The sequence below is a fragment of the Mobula birostris genome, chromosome 27 (genome assembly GCF_030028105.1).
Source record: "Mobula birostris isolate sMobBir1 chromosome 27, sMobBir1.hap1, whole genome shotgun sequence".
Lineage (NCBI taxonomy): Eukaryota > Metazoa > Chordata > Chondrichthyes > Myliobatiformes > Myliobatidae > Mobula > Mobula birostris.
Window position 1 is genome coordinate 13,437,682 of NC_092396.1, and position 26,449 is coordinate 13,464,130.

Genomic DNA, 26,449 nt, shown 5'->3' on the forward strand with positions numbered 1-26,449 from the left:
TAGACCATGTACATGAATGACTGAGAGGGAATACTTGCAGCCGGCAATTAGGAATGGTCATAGCAAGCAGCAGGTTTTCGAACTTTGGTGATCCAAGAGCCTGCCCCGATGAACCTGAGATCTGAGTTCACATCTGACTGTGGGATTTAAATTCCATTAATAAGTCACCTATGGTGCTGAAGCTCTGCCTATTGAAGGAGACAGCTTGAACTAGAAATGCAGTGGTGTGAAAATTGCAGTTGCTGGAAATTGGTAATAAAATCAGATAATATTGAGATCTCTCCATAAGCAGGCAGAACCCGTGAAGAACTGTGTGGCAATTTCTTTTCCCTTTTTTTTTGTCTTCGGCCCAAAATATCGACTGTTTATTTATTTCCATAGATCCTGCCTGACCTGCTGAGTTCCTCCAACATTTTGTGTGTGTTTTGCTTTGGATTTCCAGCATCTGCAGACTTTCTCATGTTTATCATTTCCCAATGTCCAGGAGCTGGGATGTTTGCACCCAGGATCTCACCAGCTCTGCAGCCTCCTGCATTTCTAAGCCATTGTCCTCGTGATCTCCACACCCAGCTGGCTTTATATGTCAGTCACTCTGGGGGAAATTGCCACTCTGTTGTCACTGGTTCTCCTCTCAAACGCTGTCTCATTCTGCCCTGCAGAGCTGATGTACGGTTAGAATGACAATAAAGTTTTTTGAATCTTGAATCTTTGAATCTTGTATTCTGTAGTCGTGGAATCTCAGATTCCTAAAGCCTCAGTGATCGGCCTGTGCACCCACCACCCTTGTTTTCCCGTTCTAGCTGGTGAAGAGGTGCAATGAAGGCGCTCGGAGAATGGAGAGGACAGAGCAGATGTACACGATCCAGACACAGCTGGACTTTGGGAAGATCAAGGTGCAGTGCCCAGATTGGTCTCTGTCTACCTCCATGGGTTCATTTCTTCTCTCTTGGCTCGCCCCCTCACCTGCTGGGTTCTAATGTTTTAATCCAATGTTCTTTTAGAAGTCAGGAAAGAGGCACAAAACTTGTTGCTTCACAGTAGTCTTATTAAGCTTTGATAGAACAAAGGAAAATTAAAACAGACAGTAATAGAGGTCCACTAGTGAAGAGAGAGAGAGTCAACAGCTAAGATCTGACCTTGTAGTGCAGCTTTTTTATACCCATAAATAAAGCAAATTCCATTCAAATTTGTAGATAAGAGCCAACCAATGAGATAGGTCATATTTAAGTAATGGAGTACTAAGAGGAGCTTCTAAAATCATACCAATATAGCCACTAGAGCAACTACATTTAAACACTGTCACTGCTATAAAGCATATTAAACTGTTAAATGCATGTGAGAACTACTTGTAATAAAAACAGATAATTATGTGTTAAATTTCAAAGAAAGTATGTATTACACAGTGCAATCTAAGAACTAAACAGTCAGATCCAACACACCCCTCATCTCCCACTCCTCTTGCCCTTCACGTTCCCTCCCCTCCATCCCTCACCTCCCTCTTTCTGCTCACCCCCTCACTCTCACTTCCCCTTTGCCCACTCCTGCTGTCACCCCCGCTCCTTGTTTTTGACCCTCACTCCACCAGATCCTGGCATTGACTCTGTTTCGTATTCCAGGGTTTCCCGCTGATTTCTACTTCACGGTGGCTGCAGAAGAGTGGAGAGGTGTTTACGTTCATTGAAGATTCCGGACTCTTTGGCAAAGTGTTTGGGAAACAAACCTGCTTCCTCTTCCTCTTCAATGATGTGTTGATCATCACCCGGAAACGAAGGTAGCCGTCCGTGTCAGCCCTCGGAGACTGGGGGCTGTGAGGGAGGGAGCAGACGCTAAACCTGTGTTGGCTTGGTCGTTGACTCCCAATAGCCCTGTCCGAATGGGCTTTGGAAACCCAGTGGGGCTGGGACTTGGGTTAAACCTTTTGAACGCCTGGTTTGCTGTCTCCCTCCACACATTAAAAGATGCACTCCTGATCTTCCACTCTGCTTTGTCATGGTTATCGCACTTGATCTGTCTACTTGCACTGCTCTACCTGGAACTGTAATACTATGTGCAGTAGTCACTTGAAAACAAACCAAAACCACTGAGGACTAAGCCAGGGAATTGAGAAAAAGCGTGTTTGATCCTTTATTACGAAACCAGCGATCGTATAACAATTTTTTTTAAACTAACCAAACTAAAGTAGCAATCTTGGTGTTCAAATTAGCATAATTAGTGGTTGAATAGCGTAACTGAGCAAAGTTAGCAGTCAAACTAAATCAGCAGTCTAATAACATTCCAGTTAGTGAAGTTTGTGGGTCAACAAAAAAATATTATTCCTTGTGGCTCACCGGCTCTCCACTAGACTAAACTAAGCAACTAACTAACCAAGAATGAATACGTAACTTTACTCATTTGCTTCTACCACGTCCCAACCCACGTTACAGATTACCGTGATAAATGCACTACAAAATACAATATACAGACTGAAAGTAGATGCATGGTCCCTACATTATATTCATGGTGACGTAATGCAAATACAGTGCCAGCGAACTCCAATTGAGGTTCGAATCTCACTGCTGTTTGTACGTTCTCTCCATGACCACGTAGGCTTCCTCCCACATTCCAAAGACATAGGTTAGGGTCAGTGAGTCATGGGCAAGCGACGTTGGTGCCAGAGGCGTAGCGACACTTGCAGGCACAATCCTCACTGATTTGATTTGACGCAAGTGATGGGTGTCGTGGTTATGTTTCAATGTCCATGTGGCAAGTAAAGGTAATCTTTCTTTCTTGTTACCACCTAGATGTAATGATGCATGGCGTAATCTGTCTGCTTGACATGCATGCAAAATCTCTTCACTGTTGACAGTAACAGAACAATAACAATGCCATTCTTCACCAGTGCTGGGAGCCAGTGTTGTACGTCTCCTACCTCTAACCTGTGGTCAGCACTGCTCCAGCTGGGCAGAGAATTTACCCACCAAAGTGATTACCAACAGTCTTGGTAACCTGCCCGCCCTTGTCAAACCCCAAGTTAAATCCCTTGGTGGGATATTTGATTCCACCTTTAAGTTTGACAAGCAAGTTAATGCAGTAGTAAAAGCCAGTTTTTTCCAGCTTCGTACTACTGCCAAAATCAAGCAGTTTCTCTCTTTCAAAGATCTCGAGAAAGTCATCCACGCCCTTGTATCCTCCCGCTTGGACTACTCCAACTCCCTGTATACTGGGGTTAGTCAGTCGTCCCTGTCCTGTCTGCAACTGGTCCAAAATGTAACAGCCAGGCTCCTGACAGGTGCCTGGAAGAGGTACCATATTACTCCTATCCTGGCCTCCCTCCACTGGCTGCCAGTACAGTTCAGAATTGATTTTAAGATTCTCCTGTTTGTTTATAGCCATAGTCATACTTTATTGATCCTGGGGGAAATTGGTTTTCGTTACAGTTGCACCATAAGTAATTAAATAGTAATAAAACCATAAATAATTAAATAGTAATATGTAAATTATGCCAGGAAATAAGTCCAAGACCAGCCTATTGGCTCAGGGTATCTGACCCTCCAAGAGAGGAGTTGTAAAGTTTGATGGCCACAGGCAGGAATGACTTCCTATGACGCTCTATGTTGCATCTCGGTGGAATGAGTCTCTGGCTGAATGTACTCCTGTGCCCAACCAGTACATTATGTAGTGGATGGGAGACATTGTCCAAGATGGCATGCAACTTGGACAGCATCCTCTTTTCAGACACCACCGTCAGAGAGTCCAGTTCCATCCCCACAACACCACTGGCCTTACGAATGAGTTTGTTGATTCTGTTGATGTCTGCTACCCTCAGCCTCCTGCCCCAGCACATAACAGCAAACATGGTAGCACTGGCCACCACAGACTTGTAGAACATCCTCAGCATCGTCCGGCAGATGTTAAAGGACCTCAGTCTCCTCAGGAAATAGAGACAGCTCTGACCCTTCTTGTAGACAGCCTCAGTGTTCTTCGACCAGTCCAGTTTATTGTCAATTCGTATCCCCAGGTATTTGTAATCCTCCACCATGTCCACACTGACCCCCTGGATGGAAACAGGGTTCACCGGTACCTTAGCTCTCCTCAGGTCTACCACCAGCTCCTTAGTCTTTTTCACATTAAGCTGCAGATAATTCTGCTCACACCATGTGACAAAGTTTCCTACCGTAGCCCTGTACTCAGCCTCATCTCCTAAATGGGCTGGCTTCCCACGCCCCCTCCCCCCCATAAAGCCCTAAACGGGCTGGCTCCCCCCCCCCGCCCCTTATATCACAGACCTTCTAACCCCTTATTCTACTTCCAGGTCCCTCAGCTCGGCTGACTTGGAGCTCCTGGCTGTCCCGTGATCTAAACTTAAGCTCGGGTGACTGCGCCTTTGCTACGGTAGCCCCTAGACTGTGGAACAGCATTCCCCTCCCTATCAGATCTGCCCCCTCCAGCGACTCTTTTAAATCCAGGCTCAAAACTTACTTTTATTCACTACCGTTTGAATCCTCCTGATGTGGCTGATTTTTGGCTTGTGCCTAGGCCCTTGTGTTGTTTGTTTTGTGCCTATAAGCTGTTTGACTTATTGGTTATGTCTGTGTTTCTCGTATTTGTAATTTTAGCTATTCTGCTCTGATCTGTACTGCACTTTGGTCAATGTGGGTTGTTTTTAAATGTGCTATATAAATAAATTTGTCTTGACTTGACTTGACCAAGAATGTCAGGTTGAATCAGTGTCTGGGACCAAAGGCAGCCCCAGCTTTAGAAACTGGACATTGATTGTGGGTGGTTAGATGACCACCCTCCCACCCCACTCCCCAAATCTGTCCGTCCACCCAGCCCACTCCCCAGATCTGTCCACCCACACACAAATACTCACACCAGCCCCTCCTCTCCTTAAACTCCCCACTGGGTGGAGCTTCTGGGGTCAGGGTTGGTCATGTGACTCCATGCTCCTGATGATTGGTTGGGTGGTGGAAGGGAATCACCCCATGTGGGTGGAGAAAAGATGGGTCAATGATGTCGGTGGTGACAGTCTTGTCTTCTGTCGGCAGTGAGGAAAGTTACACGGTGCAGGACTATGCCATGTTAGACCAACTGGAGGTGGTCCCCTTGGAGTGCAATGATGCCCCTCACTCCCCTCCGGGGAAAGCCACAGGGGGCGGGACACACCCTCGCACCGGCTCCAACCTGTACCTCTTCAAGATCATCATGAAAAAGAACAGTGCCGGCGAACTCGAGCATATGGTCTTTGGCACAGACTCGCTGTGAGTACAAGTGGTCAAATCCCTCGCTCACTCTCGACCACTTCCCTCTCTCGTATCCTGTCCCATTCATCCCAAACGGTTCCCCATTCCAATGTGTTCCCTTCCCTTCGCCTGCCCTCTGTTTTCTCTTCCTCCCCATCCCCCATTCCCTCCTCCTCACACTGTCTTCTCTTTCTCCTATCCTGTTTCCTCCCCTCCTCGTGTCCCATTCCTCCCCCCCCCTTCCCATCCTGATCCATTCCCTCCTCTCACTCACTTCCCTACTTTCCGTTCCAGGCTGTTTTGCTTGCCGTTGTTTACCCTGATGTCACCAGAGGTTTAGCTGCAGGCAGTCGATTCAGCAGCAAATTTCTTTTTAAATTTTTTTATTAATTTTTCAAAATTATAAACAGAATAACAATATTGAAACAGAGAGATTGGAATAATCTTATTGTTGATAAGCATGTACAAAAAAGTTTTCAAATAACACAGGTATAATAGACTTTCAAACTCTTAATACAATTAATCATAGAGAAAAAAAGAAATAAAAAGAAAAATAATACAAAGAAAAACCCCCCAAAAAAAACAAAAAAAAGAAACTAAATACTAAACCCAAAACAAAGCAAACGGAACACAACAAGGCTAGACCAATATCTGAAATCGAACACGTTCAGTAATGTCATCAACTCTGCTCCTCTATTCATATATTTTAAGTTAATAAGAAGGATGCGGAAAGATCAAATTACATCATCTGAAAATGTTGAATAAATGGTTTCCAAGTTTCTTCAAATTTAACCGAAGGATCAAAAATGTCACTTCTGATTTTTTCTAAATTTAAACGTGATATAGTTTGGGAAAACCATTGAAATGTGGTAGGAGGATTAGTCTCCTTCCAGTTCAATAAACTGAATCTTCTGGCCATTAAAGTAACAAATGCGATCATCGGACAGGCTGAAGAGGATAGATTCAGCAGCAAATTTGATGCTCCTATTCAAACTCACCCACTCCCCCCCCCCCCCCGACGAAGGTCCTAGCACTGACCTTGGGCTCAACAGCCCTTTTGCATTTACCCTCGAAGTTTTCTAGCCCAGGGCTACTTTGTCCAGTGCCAGGGTCTTGAGGGCCACTGCCTACCCAAGCTGTGAGCTGGTGACCCTGTGGTTTGGAACTGTGGCCCCCTCTCCACATTGGGTGATGGGGATGGAGGGGTGTTTGGTATGTCCGCATGTAGGAGTGGTAAATTCTGGCCCCCTTGAGAATACACAACCACAAAAGAGTGGAACCTAACTTTGGGATATTGCCCCTTGTGCCTCCTTTACCAGTCAGTAAGAACGTGGCTGAATCTTACCCTTTCTCTTGGTGCCCAACATTCCTTGCTCTCAGACTGCGGTACATTCAGTAACTGAGCAGCTGTGGACCTTGAGCAATAAAACTTCCGAAGTAAAACATACTCTCCTTATCTTCGCCCCTCAAAATGGCCAGTCTGTTGTTTGGGGAATAGCCCTCAATTCCGGCCTTTTAGCTGCAAGAAGCAATTTCTTCTCCCCTTGAGAACAGTTAAGTGAAATATCCTAACCAGAGAATACAAGAATATGGGGCTGCTCAGTGTGTAGTGGTTAGCACAACGCTTTACTGAACAGGTGACTTGAGTTCAATTCCTGCCACTGCCGGTAAGGAGTTTGTACGTTCTCCCCGTGACCGTGTGGGTTTCCTCTGGGTGCTCTGGTTTCCTCCCACAGTCCAAAGGTGTACCAACTGGAAGGTTAATTGGCCATTGTAAATTATCCCGTGACTGGGCTAAAATCAGGGGATTGCTGGTGACATGGCTCAACTTATTGTACCGTAAGGAAGTATAGTCAGTTCAGCCCCCTCATCAGAAATTGCCCTGTACGAATACCCTTGGGTGCTGCCTGATCAGTGACCATTCACTTCAGAGTCGGGTTTATTGTTACTGATGTGGATGGACATGGTAATGTAGCCGTTAGCACAATGCTATTACAGCTCGGTGTGTTGGAGTTAAGAGTTCAATTCTGGTGTCCCCTGGAGGAAGTTTGTACATCCTTCCCGTGAGCGCGTTTGTTTCGTCCGGATGCTCCAGTTTCCTGTAACGGTCCGACAACGTACCATTTAGTAGGTTAATTGGTCTTTCAGCTAGGGTTAAACAGTTGCCAGAAGAGTCTGTTCCACTCTGTATCCCTAAATAAAATCATAAATAAAAATAAATAAATTAGTTTTGTTTTGCGGCAGCGGTAAAGTGCAATTCATAAAAAATATTATGTTACAATAATATTTAAACAATATATAGTTCAGAATTAGGACAAAATAGTGAAGTGGTGTCTGTGGACCTTTCAGGAATCTGATGGTGAAGAGGAAGATGCTGTTCCTAAAACATTGTGCACTTTTGGGCTTCTGTAAAAGAAGGCATCAAGCATTAACTTGGTATTAATGCTCACATTTCAGTTACCTTAAAAGAAAGAGAAGATGTGGGAAAGCATTCAGCAGGTCAGGCAGCATGTGTGGAGAGAGAAATGGTAACATTCCCGATCTCTTTCCACTCAAAGGGTTCAAGTTGGGGCTTTATTTGCGGAGGTTTGGGGAGGCTCTGGATTTTGGTCGGACGCTGCCATCTCCTGGTTCTCAGAAGCACTGCGGGCACGCTGGGTCTTGGGTGTCAGGGGATTCGAGTTTGGAGAGCGTCAGGCTATGGTTGCAGTGTGGGCAGGGAGAGTTGGGTTGAGCACCATCAGGGTTGGTCAGGCCTGTGACTGGGGTCCTCAGGACATGGAGAAAAGTGAACCTCTCAACCTTCTTTTCATGATAGGAGTGTCCGAGCTCGATGGATCAATGCCCTTCTGAAGGAACACGATGACCTCATCAATAAAGAAGGTAAAGAGATCAGCACGTTGCCATGGCAGCAGCATAGGCCATGGCTTCCCACACTGACAAAATGGAGGCATTCCCTCTCCCAAATAGCCTGCAGCCTCTGATACGCCTCTCTCAAATAGCAGAAACAACCCCCTCCAGAATATGCAACACACATCAAAGTTGCTGGTGAACGCAGAGGTCAGGCAGCATCTCTAGGAAGAGTACAGTCGACGTTTCGGGCCGAGACCCTTCGTCAGGACTAACTGAAGGAAGAGATAGTAAGAGATTTCTAGCTCCTCCTTCAGTTAGTCCTGACGAAGGGTCTCGGCCCGAAACGTCGACTATACCTCTTCCTAGAGATGCTGCCTGACCTGCTGCGTTCACCAGCAACTTTGATGTGTGTTGCTTGAATTTCCAGCATCTGCAGAATTCCTCGTGTTTGCTCTTCAGAATATGTGTACTCTGCACCTTCTGTCTTATTATATTCTGTTTGAAAGCAGAATTTTAAGCAGCTAGGATGATTGCCTATATAGTTAATGTTGAAATGTTAACCATTTTTAATACTGTAAAGTGTTACACTAGCCGCAATGCTACTGTGCCAACCCACTATGCTAGAGCAATATTAAAAATGATTAATTAAATAGCATGGTAGCATAGGAGATCGTGTAACACCTCATGCCACCAGCAATCAGAGTTCAATTCCCACTGTTGTCTGTAAGGAGTTTGTACATTTCCCGATGACGGTGTGGGTTTCCTCCAAGTGATCCTGTTTCCTCCCACATTTCAAAGGTGTACGAGTTAGGATTAGTAAGTTGTAGGCATGCTATATTGGGGCAGAAAGCATAGTGACTCTGACAAACTGCCCCCCAGCACATCCCCGAACTGCTGGTTGCTGACACAAATGATATATTGCACTGCCTGCTTTGATACTTCCGTTCGACAAATAAAGCTAATCTTTATCTTCAGTGCCAATCCCAAAATATAAATTCGCCTGACATTGCTGTATCACTGAGGTCAGAAATTCCAGTTTCCCGATGCCTCTCTTCCACATCCTCATGTAATACTGGAAACATTCTTCAAGCCGAACTTCTTGCCAGAAGTTGGCAGATCTGCTTGCAGCAAAAAAAAACAAAGTGCCAGCAATCAGATGAATGCTGTTGGTTGTAGATGACCATTGAAAGGAGAACCTCTCTCTGGCGACCCTGAACCTTTTCATCTCTGCACCTTCCATCCTCTTTGAAGCTGTTGTTTAAAACTAAGCTTTCCACCTTGCTGATTGTCTGAAAGCTGCCTCTGCAGGAAGGAGTAAATGCATGGAGTAACTTTCTCTGGCGACAAACTCTTGACCGACATCATTTATAAACCTACCGATTCCCATGGTTATCTTGACTATACCTCTTCCACCCTGTCTCCTGTAAAAATGTTATTCCCTTTTCTCACTTCCTTCATATCTGCCAAATTTGTTTCCAGGATGAGGCTTTCCTTTCTAGGACATCTGAGATGTCCTTCTCCTTCAAAGAACAAGGGTTCCCTTCCTCCACCATTAATGCTGCCCTCATCCACATCTCCTCCATTTCTTGAACATCTGCCTCACCCCGTTTTCCCACCGCCTTGACAGTGATAGAGTTCCTCTTATCCTCACCTACCACCCCACGAGCCTCCAACACATCATTCTCTACAACTTTCACTACCTCCAAGGGGATCTTACCACTAAACACATCTTTACCTCCCCACCCTTCACTTTTCACTTTCCGTGTTCCGCTGGGATTACTCCTTTCATGATTCCCTTGTTCATTCATCCCTCCTCACTAATCTCCCTCCCGGCACTTAACCATTCAAGCATCCAAAGTGCTACCCCTGCCCATTTACCTCCTCCCTCATTCCATTCAGGGCCTCAAGCAATCCTTCCAGGTGAGGCAACTCTTCACCTGCATATCTGCTGGGGTCATGTATTGTGTCCGGTGCTCCCGATGTGGCCTCCTCTACATTGTTCAGACCTGTCGTAAATTGGGGGACCACTTCGTCAAATGTCTCCTCTCCATCCACCAAAAGCGGAACTTCCCAACAGCCCGACATTTCAGTTCCCATTCCCATTCCGTTTCCGACAAAACGGTCCGTGGCCTCCTCTTGTGCCAAGATGTGCTGTCGGGGTGGAGGAGCAAAACCTTGTATTCCATTTGGGTAGCCTCCAACCTGATAGCATGAATATCAATTTTTTTTACTGGAAGGAGAAAAATGTTTTCTCTTCCCCTCCCTCCGCCTCCTGTTCCCTACTCTGGACTCTTACCTCTTCTCACCTGCTTATCACCTTCCTCTGGTCCCCCTCCTCTTTCCTTTTCCTCATATGGTTCTCTCTCCTCTCCTACCAGATTCCTTCATCTCCAGCCCTTTACCTTTGCAACCCACCTGGCTTCACCTATCACATTCAAGCTACCCATCTTTGTACCACCCCCACACCATTTTATTCTGGCATCTTCCCCCTTTCCTTTCCAGTCCCGAAGAAGAGTCTCATCTGAAACTTCTACCATATGTCCATTTCCATGGATGCTGCCTGGCCTGCTGAGTTCCTCTAGCACTTTGTGTATGTTGCTTTGGATTTCCAGCCTCTGCAGAATCTCTTGTGTTTCTAACTGTTTCTTCTCTCCTCCTCCCAGGCCTCCAACAGGTGGAGATCATCAAAGCGTATCTGGCCAAGCAGCCGGATGAGCTGGCACTGCAGCAGGCAGACGTGGTGGTCATTCTCCAGAAAGTGGACGGTATGTCCGGGGTGGTAAATCTGTTGCCGGCTGGCGTCTTGCTGGGTGCAGGCCCTATTGATACCTGCTGCCCTTTGACACTTGGAGCCCGATCCCTACCCTGAAATACATTGTAGAACAGTCCCTGCACTATAGTGGGGCATTTACCTGGGGTGGGAATCATTGTCAACAATAACAACTGAAGGATGGCCAAGACCTTTACGTTGTGGGCCTTGCTGTAATAATGCTGTTGATTATAGAGCTGGGGAGGGTCGTGGACTGGACAATCTCAAATGGTAACAGAATTGCTCAATATCTGAGATCCCTCAGTTTAAGCTACTCATTGAGAATATTGGCCCTTGGCACTAATGTTGGTCTGCTGTTTGAAAGACCCACCCCTTACATTGTACACCTTCCCCTGGATACTGCCCCTGTAACAGGATCATATCTTCCTCCCGATAGGCTGGTACCATGGAGAGAGGATACGTGATTGGGAGAGAGGCTGGTTCCCTGAGTCGTGCGCCAAGGAGATAACGAATCACATTGCCGTGCAACGAAACGTCCAGCGAATGGAGAGGCTGCGGATTGAAACCGATGTTTAGCCGACCTTCTGACCCCCTGCCTGGCTGTTGCATCGAGACCAGAGTTCTACCTCCCTTTAACACACCAGAATGGGTCCCCATTTTAACAGGTTATGGGTGGCAGTGCCACATCTGTTGCTCGTGCCCATGCTTCTTGGCTCTTGGACACATTATTGGCTGAAGGGGCATTCAGATGCACTTCAGCGTTCCCAGGAGCTAAGCCTGTTGGAATGGGTTGTTCAGGGACAGGGACCTCCAATTATTTAAGCCTGGTAAGAAGACAAGTGCATGTTTGTAATATAGTTTGCAATGAACAAGTCCCATCAAATGCAGCCAAGATTAAATTCCTATGCCTGCTCCTTGATGGTGACCAGAAATGATTGGTATTTATGTCGACAATCTCACCCGCTTGTGAGTGTTCCGTATAAGGCACTTTCAGAAAAGTAATTTGAAATGTTGTGTGTTATTTTAAACTCAGGGCCCATGTGAATTACTGGGAGGGGTTGGGGTTTTGGAGTTAACCCCAGTGATGCCGAATTGAGTCAGGGCAGGTTCAGTTCAAGGACATTTCTGAAGATATGCCATCATGAATGTTTCAGGCCCAGTCGGGGTGGGTTTAAGATAGTTGCATCATCTGCGATCAGTCAGTGAGTGGTGACTTCAGTGTAGATCCAGATTTAGTGAACCAAGCCACTGCTCATTCACTCTTGTCAATCAGGACGTCATGCAAGCCAGAACTTGTACAAAATCTGTTTCCCAAGCCAACCTCCTTAACATAACGGTGAGAGCAAGTGAGTGTAACTGCGTGAGTATGTGTGAGGCCTGGCGGAAGGACGAGAAAACATACTGGGGAGAAGAGGGTCAAGGGCAAAGAGGGAGTGGATGTGGGCAGTGTGTGAGCTGGGAGAGTGGGACAGCAAGTGAAGAAGTAGTGACTGTATTAAGATGAGCTAAGCTCATTACCCTCAGATCATTTGGTGAGGAATATCCAACCGAAGGAATAGTTTTAGTCACCAGGACTTCTACTCCTAGCTTTCACCTTGCAACGTCAGTTTTGTGAGCAGGAACACTTGATTGATCAGAGCTCCAGATGTGGGGGCTTTGCATTCTGATTAGCTTTCTTTACGCTGAATAGAGCTGGGGTGGAGATAGATTATTCATTTCTTCAACCAAGCTCGGCCCTTTAAGAAACAACCACCTGCAGACGCTGGCAATCTAAAGTAAAATCAGAAAATAGTGGAAATTCTTAGTTGGTCAGGCTGTATCTGTGGAGAGAGAAACAGAGCTAAAGTTTCAGGTCATTGAGGTCATCAATAAGAAACATAGACCTTGTTTCTCTCTTCACAGACACGGAGTGTTTCCAGCATTGTGCTTTTGTTGTTTTCTCAAAAGCTTGGAACGATTGACAGATCAGCAGATGCAACTGGAACATCCGTGGAGGCTGCCAACCAACTCCATTGGAGACAACCAACTCCATTTTCTATCCCCCCTCCCTCCCCCATTGATCCTGCATGGATCGAGCTGGTGCAAAGAGAGCCACCTCATGATGGCTCCCAGATTCCCAGATGGCTGGAAGATACCACCAACCTCCACAGAGTGGTACCTTCATGGCTGCTTCTGCCCTGTTAAATATTCTCAATTCAGGGGATTGGGAAAATGGGATGGAAGGAGAAAGAAGATTGACCAGTATCCCAAATTTTCCCCCTCTGTGTATGTGTGTAAATCGCCAGGGCTTTTCATCAAAGTTGGTGGGTGCTCGCAGGCCAGCCTGTGCCCACACTAGAGGCAGAGGGAAATGTGAGTTCCCGTTCCATTCTCTCCAGTGTGATGAGCAGCAACCGATGTCTATACACTTACTCTTACCATGCTGTGTGACAGTCCCTGCTGATCTTCACTCCCAGTTTCTCGTGGCCATGGGAGTGAATATGCCTCACTTTAGTTTATGGTCTTGGTTGACTAACATCTTTCTGAATCCAAACTAGCAGAAGTTTGAGTTTGTGAAGTAAGGTTGTGAAACTAGAGGATACAAATCACTATGGGATAGACATGTTTCCCTGCTTACTTTAACTTTGATGTAAGATTAATAACTCGTAACACAAGTTGTACAATCTTTAAGATGCATTGGAATCTGCCAAAATATTTACTAATTGCCACAGATTCTTGAAGATTTACATTTTATAACAATTTATAAATAAACTTTAACTCCTGATATGTTTTGGTGGTTTTCTAAGGCTATTGTCTCTCTTCCACAGCAGGGGTGAGAAAGGAATCAGGGTGAATTCCCTCTCTATCAGATGAAGTCTAGGTTACAAAGGAACTCTTAAGTCTGCCCTACTTCTCCCCTCCTGATCTACCCAGACCCTCCCACACATTATCTTCTTTCCAACTAACCCCTTATCACCCATCTTCTTTCCACTCCATCTGACAATTACCCACACACCCCACTACCACTGTCTCCATCTGCCTCATTACCTCCCTTATCTGGTTCCATTCTCACCTTCCTTTCCAATCAGATTCCATCATGTGATGTTGACTGTCCATTTCCTTCTGTAGATAAGACCATAAGACATAGGAGCAGAATTAAGCCACTTGGCCCATCGAGTCTGCTCCGCCATTTCATCATGGCTGATCCATTTCCCATTTCAGTACCAATTTCCTGTCTTCTCCCTGTATTTCTTCATGCCCTGACTAATCAAGAATCTATCAACCTCTGCCTTGAACTTATCCAATGATTTGGCCTCCACAGCCGCTTATGGCAATAAATTCCACAGATTTACCACTCTCTGGCTAAAGAAATTCCTCTTTATCTCTATTCCAATTGGACGCCACTCTATTCTGAGGCTGTGTCCTCTGGTCATAGGCTCCCCCACCATAAGAAACATTCTCTCCACATCCACTCTACCGAGTCCTTTCAACATTTGATAGGTTTAGATGCTGCCTGACGTGCCGAGTTCTTGTTTATTGCTCTGTATTCCAGCACCTGCAGTCTCTTGTGACTTGCTCTCAGGAGGTACATGGTCTTCCATGCCAAGCTGCTCATTCTTGAAGGCCCTTCCCACCTGTGCTCCCTCACCATCTGGTGCTCGTGCTCTCACCCTCCTGTCTTTCCAGTTACCACCATGCCTCTCGTGCTCTAAAGCAGGTGACCACAACGAGTAGAGGCGCTGTCCCACAGTTCCGGCAATCCTGAAGACTGGCACTGACCCTGTGGAATTTGTATGTTCTCCTGGTGGCCATGCGGGTTTCCTCGCGGTTCTCCAGTTTCCTCCGATGTTCAGAAGACAAACTGGTCGGTAGGTTAACTAGCCACTGTAAATTGCCCCCCACGTGTAGGTAAGTGGTAGAATCTGAGAATCAAAAAGTGGGGGGGAGGGCTGGAAATGACGGGACTATGCGGAGAACCAAAACAAAATGGAATTGACATGAGAATCATGTAGGTGGGTGGTTGGTGGACAACCAATGCGTCTGTTTCTGTTCGGTAACGTAAAGCGTTCTCCTGATATGAGTGAGCTGCCAGAGGAAGTGGTGAAGCAGGTACAATAGCATCACTTGGATAGATACAGGGAGGGGAGGCATGGAGGGATAAGGGCCACACAGGAACTTTGGATTAGCTGAGTGGACAACAGAGTCAGAGTGGCTTGTGACCGTGTAACCAATGACACTTGGCTCCACGTTGTCCCAGTGCCTGTCAATTGATGATTGACCAAACCATCTCCAATTCAATGAAAAATAAATCATGAAGCCCGAGCTTCAATGCAAGCCAGTCAGAAATACACTCCTCGTGAGCTGGGTGCTGTGAATCACTGGAATTCATTCTCCAGTCTTCTCTCTCAATGGGTACTTTCAAAATAATGTCTCTGACCAAGCTTCCACTCACCTGCTCTATATGTGACAGTTTGATTGATACTTGATGCATTTTATTTTGTCACTAGTATTCTGTGGATCACTTTGATGTAAGATCATAAAGATGCAGCACACAGATAGAGTAAGCAACTCGCTAACAAGCAAGACTCAAAGGGAATCGGATCCCCCGAAATGGTGAACAGCAAACTTGACTTCTGCATTACTAGTTCAGGGAATTGGGTTAGTGAGTTCAGAATCCTTTTATTGTGGTATATGGGGATACAAATACTTCCATTAGAAAACAGTATGTATACAGCGCATTAAACTGAATAAAACACAAATGACCTGATAATTTATTCATAATAACACCTCTAATTTATTCCTAACTCACTGGCTGGTAAATCTCGCTTAGTGAGAATCCACTCACTTGATCCTGTAGTACCAGTTGACACAAGGCAAACTATTTCATTTTTCTGGTACGGAGAGTATGAAATACGAGCTTTAGGAGAACTAAAGCACATCAGCGACTTATCACGAAACTGTTGACTATCAAACTGGATTATGTGTGGAATTGCCAGCATTTCCTCACATAAATGCACGCAAACTAGGGATTCCCTTTGCAGATGTGTGTAAATCCTGAATCTGCTAAGAGCTGCACCTCGCCTTCAACAAATTTCTCTCTAATCCAGGGGTCCCCAACCTTTTTTGCATCGCGGACCAGTTTAATATTGACAATATTCTTGCAGACCGGTCGACCGAGGTGGATGTTCAAGTAGGGTTAAACTCACCTCAACATATCTTTTACAGTTAGGGTTGCCAACTTTCCCACTCCCAAATAAGGGACAAAAGTAGCAGTCAAATACGGGACACTTGTGTTTACCCCAAGTAAGACTACCATGACCATGAAGCCTCGCGCAGGCACCTGTGTGCGCATGTGTGATCTGCGTACGTGCCAATTTTTTTTTCCAAAGATCGGTTTTGGCTTAATCTTCCCGACTATACTGTACATACATTATTTCTACTTTATATAGGGTGTGTATTTATCATATCATTCCTGCTTTTACTATATGTTAGTGTTATTTTTGGTTTTATGCCTTATTTGGTATGATTTGGTAGGTTATTTTTTGGGTCTGGGAATGCTCAAATATTTTTCCCATATAAATTAATGGTAATTGCTTCTTCGCTTTACGCCATTTCGGCACGAAAAGTTTCATAGGAACGCTCTACCTTAGTGGGAGAAATACGGGACAAGGGCGGTCCCGTATGGGACAAACCAATTTAACCCAATATACAGGATGTCCCAGCAAATATGGGACAGTTGCCAACCCTATGTTCAAGTTAAACAGTGCGTGACAGGGAATGAGGAAAGGTGCAGCTGACTCATGTCGTTTCCTCGCGGCCTGGTAGCACATGCTTTGCAGCCCGGTGGTTGGGGACCGCTGCTGGCGAATGAAGGACTGTTGCCTCCACTCTACAGCCAAAGTCATTCTGACCACGATTTACAACTGCAGACGATCGTTACGTACGCATGTCTTCAGGGACGACATTCCAAGTCATTGTGCAAGAGGACGGGCCCTATGCTCAACACCTGCAAAGCAAAGGACCTTCGCCAACCTGTCCCTAACAATAAAAGTTCATGAAAAGGCATTCGGAAACAATTCCTACCTGCAGGAAAGATATCCCCTACGTACAGGACAGACATCAATAAATTGAAAGAGTACAGAGAACATTTACAAGGATGTTGCCAAGTCTTGAGGACCTGAGATATAGGGAAAGGGTGAATAGGTTATGGCATTGGTCCCTGGAACATAGGAGAATGAGGGGAAATTTGATAGAGGTGTACAAAATTATGAGGGGTATAGATATAGTAAATGCAAGAAGGCTTTTTCCATTGAGGTTGGATGAGACTAGACCACGAGTTCATCAATTGAGGGTGAAAGATGAAATATTTAAGGGGAACCTGAGGGGAAACTTCATCACTCAGAGGGTGGTGTGAGTGTGGAACAAGGTGCCAGTGGAAGTGGATGCAGGGTTGATCGACAGTTAAGAGTAATTTGGATAAGTACATGGATGGGAGAGGTATGGAGTGCTCTGGTGTGGGTGCAGGTCAATGGAAATAGGCAGAATAACAGTTCAGCACAGATTAGATGGGCTGAAGGACCTGCTTCTGAGCTGTAGTACTCTGTGACTGTATTTCCTATGTCTCAGAGCCAGCGCTCTGTAAGGCAGACGTCGATGATGAAATTTGCCATCACATTGAGTTCATCGGTCACTGCCTTTACTATTCTGAGGAACGGTATATGGAGATTAAGGTCCAGAATGTAACGCAAACCCAGACAACAGTGACTTCCGTCCTCCCGCACACTTCTAGGACCTTGAGCCCTTGCATCAGGAAGCTAATTGTAAACAGCAGAAGGAGTACACTACCTTCCAACTGTGGTAGATTCTGCACGTCCCACATTGACTCAACAGCTAACCCAGCAGCCACAGAACTAAAGTGGATGCATGTCACCTTCAAGGCCAGAGCTGTCGAGAAGACAGTGGCACATCAGCTGGAGAAGGTCACCAGGTCGGATCTGGTGGCAAGCCAACTGAAGAGCAGAAAACTGGTTCTTTACAATCATTCTAATGAGTCAGATGATGGATTGTTGAGTTAAAGCGCATGCTCCGTTTCCAATCAACGGCAATGGGAACTTAAATAAAAGGAGGTAAGGGGTGGGAAATCAGTCCTTTTCATTAAATGGAGCTCCAACTCTTGGTTTCGCCCTGCCCTGCTTCCCTTGATCCAGAACCACTGGTGTAACACTGGGTTATCCTATGAGAGATCCTGGGTCTGGAGAGAGAGAGCAGCAAATAACAGGGTGAAATGCCCCACTCAACCCAGACACGAGGTCTAACAGTGAAGCAGAAATCCGTCTGTTTCAAAGGGTGCAGTGGGCTTGCAGTGTTGTGATCCTTGGAAAGGAAGGTATGGTAGGAGGTGGAATTTTTATTTCAGCATAGGGAATGGAAAAGTTGTAAATTTGTACAAAATTTAAGGACTTTAAAGACACAACCAACATAGAGGGAGAAAGGGAAGGATGAGGATAGGCCTCACAATAATTTGTTGTCCCGCCTTTTGACAAGAGTTTATTCAGCTATTCTATGATAGTTCAGCTTGACTTGTGTCATCACAACCTTCCTGTGGACTGCCCTGAGCTGGTTAATGAAACAAGGGGAAGCATTGCCTGCATGGGGTCATTGACTGACAGTTAATGTGCCTAACAGATACTGAAGGTAGAACTGGGCTTGAACAGATTGCAGTGGCAATTGCTGGGTCCCTGAATGTCAGAGGCACGTTCTCTCAACGCTGTCACATTCCATTCACCCTGCCAACTGAGTCTCTGCAGATGCCAAAGTTCATCGTTTCCAGACGGGCAGGCAGCTTAATCCATTACAGAGTACCTGCTTCCTTGCTGCCTTGTAGTGATTGCAGTCTTGACGTCAGTGTGCAAACTTCCCACCGAAATGGAAAAGCCACCCTCTAACCAACACTGGATGGCAAATTTGAGGTACGATGTTTAACCACTTCCTCGGTCAGTTAAAGTTGTGCCAGGATTGAAACCAACCTGTAGTCCTAATAATCCCAGTGATCTGGTTCATCTGGGATTTATTTTATAAAAATAAAATTATATATATTGTATATTATAGTAGAAGAAAGGTCTTTAAGGTATCAGGAATATTTCCATTAGCCTAAAGTTCATCGTTAAAGGTTCCAAGGAGATGGCAAAGCCATGGGTTCAAACACCTCCTTTTCGCCTGGACCACAAGGCGAGGCTGGATCCTAAAATCTGTCAGCAAATCCATGTTTTTTTTTAAAATTAGCCAAATGGTCTGAAAGATGGTGGGACTCGTGCCCAATTCTCCAAACGTACAGTTCCATAATTCTACTTTCAGTGCTGTCTGTCTTCGGCAGGGTGTGGTTTCAGAAGCAGTCTCCTTGACAGCTGCCTTTGAACTTGCTAGGGTGACTACAGCCCTGAGCGGGTGTCTGATACCATATTCCTAAGGGCCGCGTCCTGTAGGTGATGAGGTGGTTTTGGAGGTCCTCCTGAAAGCAGACAGCACAAGTTTCATAAACACAAGAGAGTCTGCAAATGCTGGAAATCCAGAGCAACTTGTACAAAATGCTGGAGGAACTCAGCAGGTCAGGCAGCGTATAGAGTCAGGAACAGCTGATGTTTATGCAAGATGCTTTGGCCTGGAATGTTGACTATAGCTGTTGCCTGACCCACTGAGTTCCTCCAGCATTTTGAGTGTATGTTGCAAAGTGTTCACATTATCTCCCATTCTAATGGAGACTCTTTGGCCCACTGAGCCTTTTCTGGCTCTCATAATCCCATTGCCAATTCACTGGCATGTGATTTTCCTGCTTTACAGCATCCAATTAACCCACAAACAAGCACCACAAAAAGACCGCAACCTTATTGGAGGGTTTGGAGGCCTGTGTGTCTCAATGACCCGGAGAGCTACGTTGGCTAGAGTCACAGCCTCATGCTTTGGCTCTTGGTAGGGTCACCCATGCCAAACAGGTCAAAGGGTAGAGGCCAGACTAAGAGTGGCCCACTGGTCCTCCAAGTTGGGGGGGGTGGGGGTTCAGCTCAGGGCTAACAACCCCGACTGGTCAAACAAGTTTTTTTATAGAAACAGCAACGAAGAATCCTTCTACTTCTATGTGCGACAGAGTGGACAGACAGAGATGGAGGATCTTCATTGCTGCCCTAAACGCCAGTAGTGTTACAGACAGTAAGTAAGTGGATACATCCCTGGATTGTGAGAGGAAACGAGGAGGATCCAGGGAAAGCCAAGTGGTCACTAGGAGAGCATGCATTCACAGGTAATGCCAGGAAAATTCCACCACTCTTCCCGGGGTAATACAGTGCAGCCTGGTGTTTTCACCATGGGGCAGGTGACTGCTGATCATGTGATCCCGCTGCCGCCCCGGACAGGCTGTATTTCCCCCTCCTCTGGCCAATGAGTGTGTGTTCAAGATTCTAATGTGGAACAGAAACCTCACCCCGTGCACCAACCTCTCAAAGAAAACATACAATGACTACTCAGTAACGTGAGATGCTGCAGATGAAGGGTCTCGGCCTGAAATTGTTTCTTCCTCTCCATAGATGCTGTCTGACTTGCCGAGCTCCCCCGTGACTATTCTGCACTGCTGATTTCTGAAGGGTGCTGTACACCTGAATGGGACATTCCTGTATTGAGACAGTGAGGAGAGTCCATCGGGGTCATTCTTTAGCTTAATTGATATTCACAGATCCTGACAGGGTTCTATCATCAGTCAGCGAGATCATTATTGGAGCTCAGAAGGTGCCTGGGACCAGTACGATGGACACTGATTTATTGCCTGAGCAGCAGTCAGCAGCACTTGAGAAGGCCAGAGGGGATGCTGACCATGTTGTTCCTTGACATCCTGTTCTCAAAGTGACTATGGGTGGAGGAACTGGTGAGGAACCATCTCTTGTCCCATGAGAAATGGGAATGGGGTGAGCACAAGAGTAGGAGGCACATTGAAGTGACTATGAAGTCAACTCAGATTTTGGGACACAGATTAGTAGAAATCTGGAACTCCTTCCTTAAGAAAAATGCAGAGTCCTTAGGAAAATTCGGAATTGAAGTTACCAGACGCAGATTGACCATATTTCGTGAACTGACCAGGTCTGAGCTAATGACTTCCAAACTGCGCCAAGCAAGGACAAGAGTGAATCCCACCATGAACACCTCTCCTGTGTCCCTTTATCCCACAGAACCCCCCAGGTGAGCTCCAAACCCTCCGACTTAAGCAACGATGTGGAATACCTCTCCTCACCTTCCTTGCAGGTGGGTCCGATCCAGCCATCCAGGCAAGTACAGTGCCCATTCCGAGGGTCACAGCGGGCATTATTGGAGCAGTCACAGCTTAAGGCGCAGTTAGGTCCGTAGCGATTGGCTTGGCAATCTGAAGGGAAGGAGATGCCATTACTCATAAATTGTGGCCTTTGTTGGAGCTTCAACCTCTTAAGAATAAACTCTGATAACTGTCTTCTGTAAAGCTCCTTCTTATTGATAAGAAGAAAGGATTGGATAAGTGACTTGGATAAGTTAGGTGAGTGGGCAAGTTCATGGCGGATGCAATTTAATGTGGATAAATGTGAGGTTATCCACTTTGGTGGCAAAAACAGGAAAACAGATTATTATCTGAATGGTGGCCGATTAGGAAAAGGGGAGGTGCAATGAGACCTGGGTGTCATTGTACACCAGTCATTGAAAGTGGGCATGCAGTTACAGCAGGCGGTGAAAAAGGCGAATGGTATGCTGGCATTCATAGCAAGAGGATTCGAGTACAGGAGCAGGGAGGTTCTACTGCAGTTGTACAAGGCCTTGGTGAGACCACACCTGGAGTATTGTGTGCAGTTTTGGTCCCCTAATCTGAGGAAAGACATTCTTGCCATGGAGGGAGTACAAAGAAGGTTCACCAGATTGATTCCTGGGATGGCAGGACTTTCATATGATGAAAGACTGGATCGACTAGGCTTATACTCGCTGGAATTTATAAGATTGAGGGGGGGATCTTATTGAAACGTATAAAATTCTAAAGGGATTGGACAGGCTAGATGCAGGAAGATTGTTCCGGATGTTGGGGAAGTCCAGAATGAGGGGTCACAGTTTAAGGATAAAGGGGAAGCCTTTTAGGACCGAGATGAGGAAAAACTTCTTCACACAGAGAGTGGGGAATCTGTGGAATTCTCTGCCACAGGAAACAGTTGAGGCCAGTTCATTGGCTATATTTAAGAGGGAGTTAGATATGGCCCTTGTGCCTAAAGGGATCGGGGTATGGAGAGAAGGCAGGTACAGGGTTCTGAGTTGGATGATCAGTCATGATTATACTGAATGGCGGTGCAGGCTCGAAGGGCCAAATGGCCTACTCCTGCACCTATTTTCTATGTTTCTATGTAAAGCAGATAGTTTGAACTCTGCCTCATGTTCAGTCATTGAGTAGCCATCAGTGTCTGTTTGAATGGGGCTGGTTTGAGATGCTGCTGTGTTTCCCTCTAACATTGGAACAGCCAGAAAATATTTAACTGACATATTTGTAAATCATGAGAAAATTATTAGATTTCTGAGTTTAGGACCTGAACGCTTAAGGTCTTGGAAAGTTACAGAATTGGAGAAGGTGTGAGGATATGCAGGCACGCCACAGAGGTTGCAAGATTAGCACAGGAGGATTAAGTGAGCTGTTGCTAGACTGGAGAGGATGTGGATGGGTGGGAGCTGGAGCTTTAGCATACTCTCCATTTCACCGAGGGGAGGAGGTGGTCGTTTGGTTAGGAAAACGCTGGAATATGTGGGTTTAGAAGCAGTGCATGGAAGGAAAGGGGTATTTGTACAACACTCACCAATGTCACACCTGGTGCCCATTTTCCCTGGGGGACAAAGGCACAGTCCAGTCGCAGGTTCACAAGGAGCCCCATCTTCACAATCACACAGCTGCCGACAATGGTCCCCGTATTGTCCCCGCTCACATTCTGCAGGGGGCCAGAGAGAGAGAAAGCTGAGGCCCATATGGAATGATCGATCAATGGCCTTGGTTACCGTAGGGTAGATGGTGCAATTCTACAGTCCTTGAGGGCAGCACAACCTAGAGGATGGGTGCAATATGGATTGCTCTTCCTGAGAAGATGGTGGAGATAATTACTGTCCCAATAGTTAATACGTCTCCAGATAAGCACTTGAATCGCCAAGGCTGTGGGTCATGGAAATTGGATTTGTATTAATGGATGTGATGGTTGGCATCAACATTGTGGGCTGAAAGGAAAGTAGTACCCTAATTAATGGAGAAATGATGCAGCACCAATAGACCAACATGTCAACGAGAGAGGGGAAAGATATCTGAGGATGTTGACATTGGCCATTCCACGTTCTTGGGGCATGGACTCAGCGACAACGTGCTAATGCCGTGAATTGCCTGGTTCCTAAACTTGATGACTGCCGGTTAGCTACACATGGCAGCTCTGGCCTGAGGCCAGGTCAACCAACAGACTTGTGTCATGGGCAGCGACAACCACACAAAGCATGTTTGTGTGGCTGAGTGTTTTGTCCATTACCTGTCTCACAGCGCTCTCCGTGGTAACCAGCAGAGCACAAACACCGGCCAGCCACAGGGTCACAGGACGCGCCGTTTCTACAGTCACACGGGTGTTGGCAGTTGGATCCGTGAAACCCAGGTGGGCAGACTGTGAACAAATACAAAAGTCGCAATCAGTAACTGCCCCACATCAACAGGGTTGAGCCTGTGGCCAAGAGGCATGGAAACTTCTTTCTCTGGGGGGTGTTGCGTGACACCTTTTCAAAATTATAGAGAATGAGGTTAGTACGGGAAGGTGGAGCTGAAGTAGATCAGCCATGATTACCTTGACTGGAACAGCAGCCACAGTGGACTGAGTGACCTCCATTTGCTTATCCTGCTAACGTTCTTGCATCTGCTATTAGGAACAAAAAGGATTTGGCCCTACTAATTCTTTCCATCAGTACAGCGTGAAGCAGAGCTGTTAGTATAACGCTTTCCTGTGTCAGCTGTAACATCAGGATTAATTTCCTGCTACTGCAAGTTTTTATGCTGTTCCTATCACTCTGTGGGTTTCCCCCATGTGCTCCTGTTTGCTCCCACATTCCAAAGTTAGGGTTAGTAAGTTTGCACTGGAAGCATGGCGACCTTGTGGGTCGCTCCCAGCACATCTTGGACTGTGTTGGTTGTTGATGCAAACAATGTAAACTCTGTATGTTTTGATGTACCTGTGAAAAATAGGCTGACCTTTCTTTAAGCATGTCCTGACCACAATGGTATTTTACATGGACCGGGGGAGGGGATCTTGGTGTCTCATGTGACCTTGTCGAAGGGATTATTTGGCTCCATACTACAAACAGGGTCGTACTCTACAGCCCCAGTCCGATGACCTTGGATGAGGTATTAAATGAAGGCTTTCTAGTACGGTGCAACATGGGTAAAAGACAGAGAGCTTCTATTCCGGGTTCTGAAATGATTCCTCAAGTAGCATTATGAAATAAAGATAACGTAATTATGGGAGTTTGCTGTGCCAAAATTAGTGGTCACATTTCATCTGGAATATCCTGAGGCATGAAAGATGCACGGGAAAAAAAAATCCCAAAACCAGTTTTCGGAGGCTTTACACACAGAAGTTACCAGCAGGTGGCCTCCCATCTTCAAGTGTCTCTCTTAGTTGAAAAGTCTGCCACACCATCATCCACCACCTCTCCCCGGCTCTAATATTTTTATAACTGGTAATCAGTGTCCAAAGATCACCAAGACAAACAATGATGTTGCACAGATCATTGTAAGTGTTCTTCCGGGATTCTGTTCACCAGCCAGTACTGGCAGAAACTTCCCTATGACCCCAGCTGCATGGCCTGACAGCTCACCTCCTGTCTTGGGATCTTCAGCCTGGTTTCAACTCTACTAACGTTAGAATAGTTTGAGAAAGAGAAAACTATCTTGATTACTGGAGACTCAAAGGAACTTGACATCTCTCACTCTAACACTTTCCTTTGCACTATGCCCTCCCCCTCACTCCTTAAACCTCCCCTTGGACTGATATGTTTGCTGTTGATTTACCTTCTCTCCTCCCTACATCACAGTCTGAGCTTTTCACTAATGTTTCCAAATTAGAATACAATTTGCTTCCTATTTTATCCAAAACCCTTGCGCAATTTCAAGTATCCCAAGGGCAACCTTCTGGTGTTAATGACCGATGAGAATCACACAAGTTCACATGGTTCAATCTTAGAAAAGGAAAGCAACACTATAATTGACGTTCCTGTCAATATTTCAGCATACTTATGTGGGGATCTTATAGGAAGCTGAAAGGCCATATTCTCCTTCAGGTTTTGAATTTGAATTTATTTAAATCTTACATCCATCCCACAATGTGAGGGCGTAAAAATCTTTACACCACAATGTACAGACGTAAATTTATAAGCCTAATGGCTTTTAGAAAGCAGCTGCCCCATAGCTTGTTGGTCCTGGCTTTAATGCTGCGGTACCGTTTGCCAGATGGAAGCATCGGAAACAGTTTATGGTTGGGGTGACTGGTGTCCCCAGTGATCTTCTAGGCCTTCTTTATGCACCTGCTGCTGTAAATGGATGGAATTTCACGTCCACAGATGCACTGGGCTGTCCGTACCACTCTCTGCAGTGCCCAGCGATCAATGTTAGTACAATTCCTGTACCAGGCAGTGATGCAGCCAGTCAGGATGTTCTCTCTGTAGAAGGTCTTGAGGATTTTGGGGCTCATGCTGAACTTCTTCAGTTACCTGAGGTGGAAGAGACGCTGTTGTGCTTTTTTGCCACACAGCCGGTGTGGACAGTCCAGGTGAGATCTTCGGCGATGTGTATACCGAGGAACTTGAGCATCAGATTGAGAGGTTTTATTTCCCTGCAGCAAAGAGGACCAGAAGTGTCGCGGTGGAGATCTTTAAAACTGGGGAAGCACTTGAAGGGGTTTAGCCAGCTGGTGGTGTGGTGACATCAGCACCGGACTTCAGGGGCACATGGTCCTGGGTTCGTATCTGGCCGGCTCCTTGCATGCCTGTCATCTGTGCTGGGTTGAGCATCCAGCTAGCAATTCAGCCTCGTTTAAAAATAAAACAGACAAATGCTAAAGAAACAGCAGGGTTGCCACCCGATGCACCTCGAGGCACAGAGAAGAATAACAACAACCTGATGGGGTAGGTGAGAAGTTTCTACTGCAGGAATCCAAAACCAGAGGTCAGATTGATAAAGAATGTACCCTTAACAGTCATTGTGGTCTTCCAGGGAAAGGTCTCAACCCATTAAGTGAAATTTACATCTTTATTTAAGGAGAATCTGTTGACCATGTGAGCTCTGCATAGGTCAGATGGATTGTACATGAAGGAGCATTCACTCTGGCAAAGACCATTTGGTTTAAAAAGGCCTGTTTTATACTGAGCTTTTCCTGTAGCTTTCTACCCATGTCTGAATTCTGAGCTGTAGTACAGGATTTATGACAAAAAAAATCATTTTGTCCATTGCCTGATATCTGGATAATACAGACAGGTGGTGTTGTGGATAATGAAGTAGGTTTTCAAAGCTTGCAGAGAGATTTAGGCCAGTTAGAAGAGTGGGCTGAAAGATGGCAGATGG

The 26,449-nt window shown here is 45.9% G+C and overlaps 2 protein-coding genes across 3 annotated transcripts in view; one reads left to right on the plus strand and one right to left on the minus strand.

Annotated features, from left to right (window-relative positions):
- The window catches only part of arhgef16 (Rho guanine nucleotide exchange factor (GEF) 16), a 62,421-nt gene extending 48,819 nt beyond the window's left edge, over positions 1 to 13,602 (plus strand). Inside the window, exons 10-15 of the mRNA XM_072245112.1 lie at positions 801 to 893; positions 1,617 to 1,771; positions 5,028 to 5,240; positions 8,041 to 8,105; positions 10,739 to 10,840; positions 11,282 to 13,602. Coding sequence (XP_072101213.1) covers positions 801 to 893; positions 1,617 to 1,771; positions 5,028 to 5,240; positions 8,041 to 8,105; positions 10,739 to 10,840; positions 11,282 to 11,421 — 768 coding nt within the window. The 3' untranslated portion in view covers positions 11,422 to 13,602. The remainder of the gene's footprint in view (positions 1 to 800; positions 894 to 1,616; positions 1,772 to 5,027; positions 5,241 to 8,040; positions 8,106 to 10,738; positions 10,841 to 11,281) is intronic.
- A 5,252-nt stretch (positions 13,603 to 18,854) lies between these two features.
- The window catches only part of LOC140188732 (uncharacterized), a 444,984-nt gene continuing 437,389 nt past the window's right edge, over positions 18,855 to 26,449 (minus strand). For both annotated transcript variants that reach the window (XM_072245312.1, XM_072245313.1), the window contains 4 exons: positions 23,376 to 23,504; positions 22,668 to 22,796; positions 21,101 to 21,229; positions 18,855 to 19,333 (listed from right to left, as the gene is read on the minus strand). In XM_072245312.1, coding sequence (XP_072101413.1) covers positions 19,254 to 19,333; positions 21,101 to 21,229; positions 22,668 to 22,796; positions 23,376 to 23,504 — 467 coding nt within the window. In that variant the 3' untranslated portion in view covers positions 18,855 to 19,253. The remainder of the gene's footprint in view (positions 19,334 to 21,100; positions 21,230 to 22,667; positions 22,797 to 23,375; positions 23,505 to 26,449) is intronic.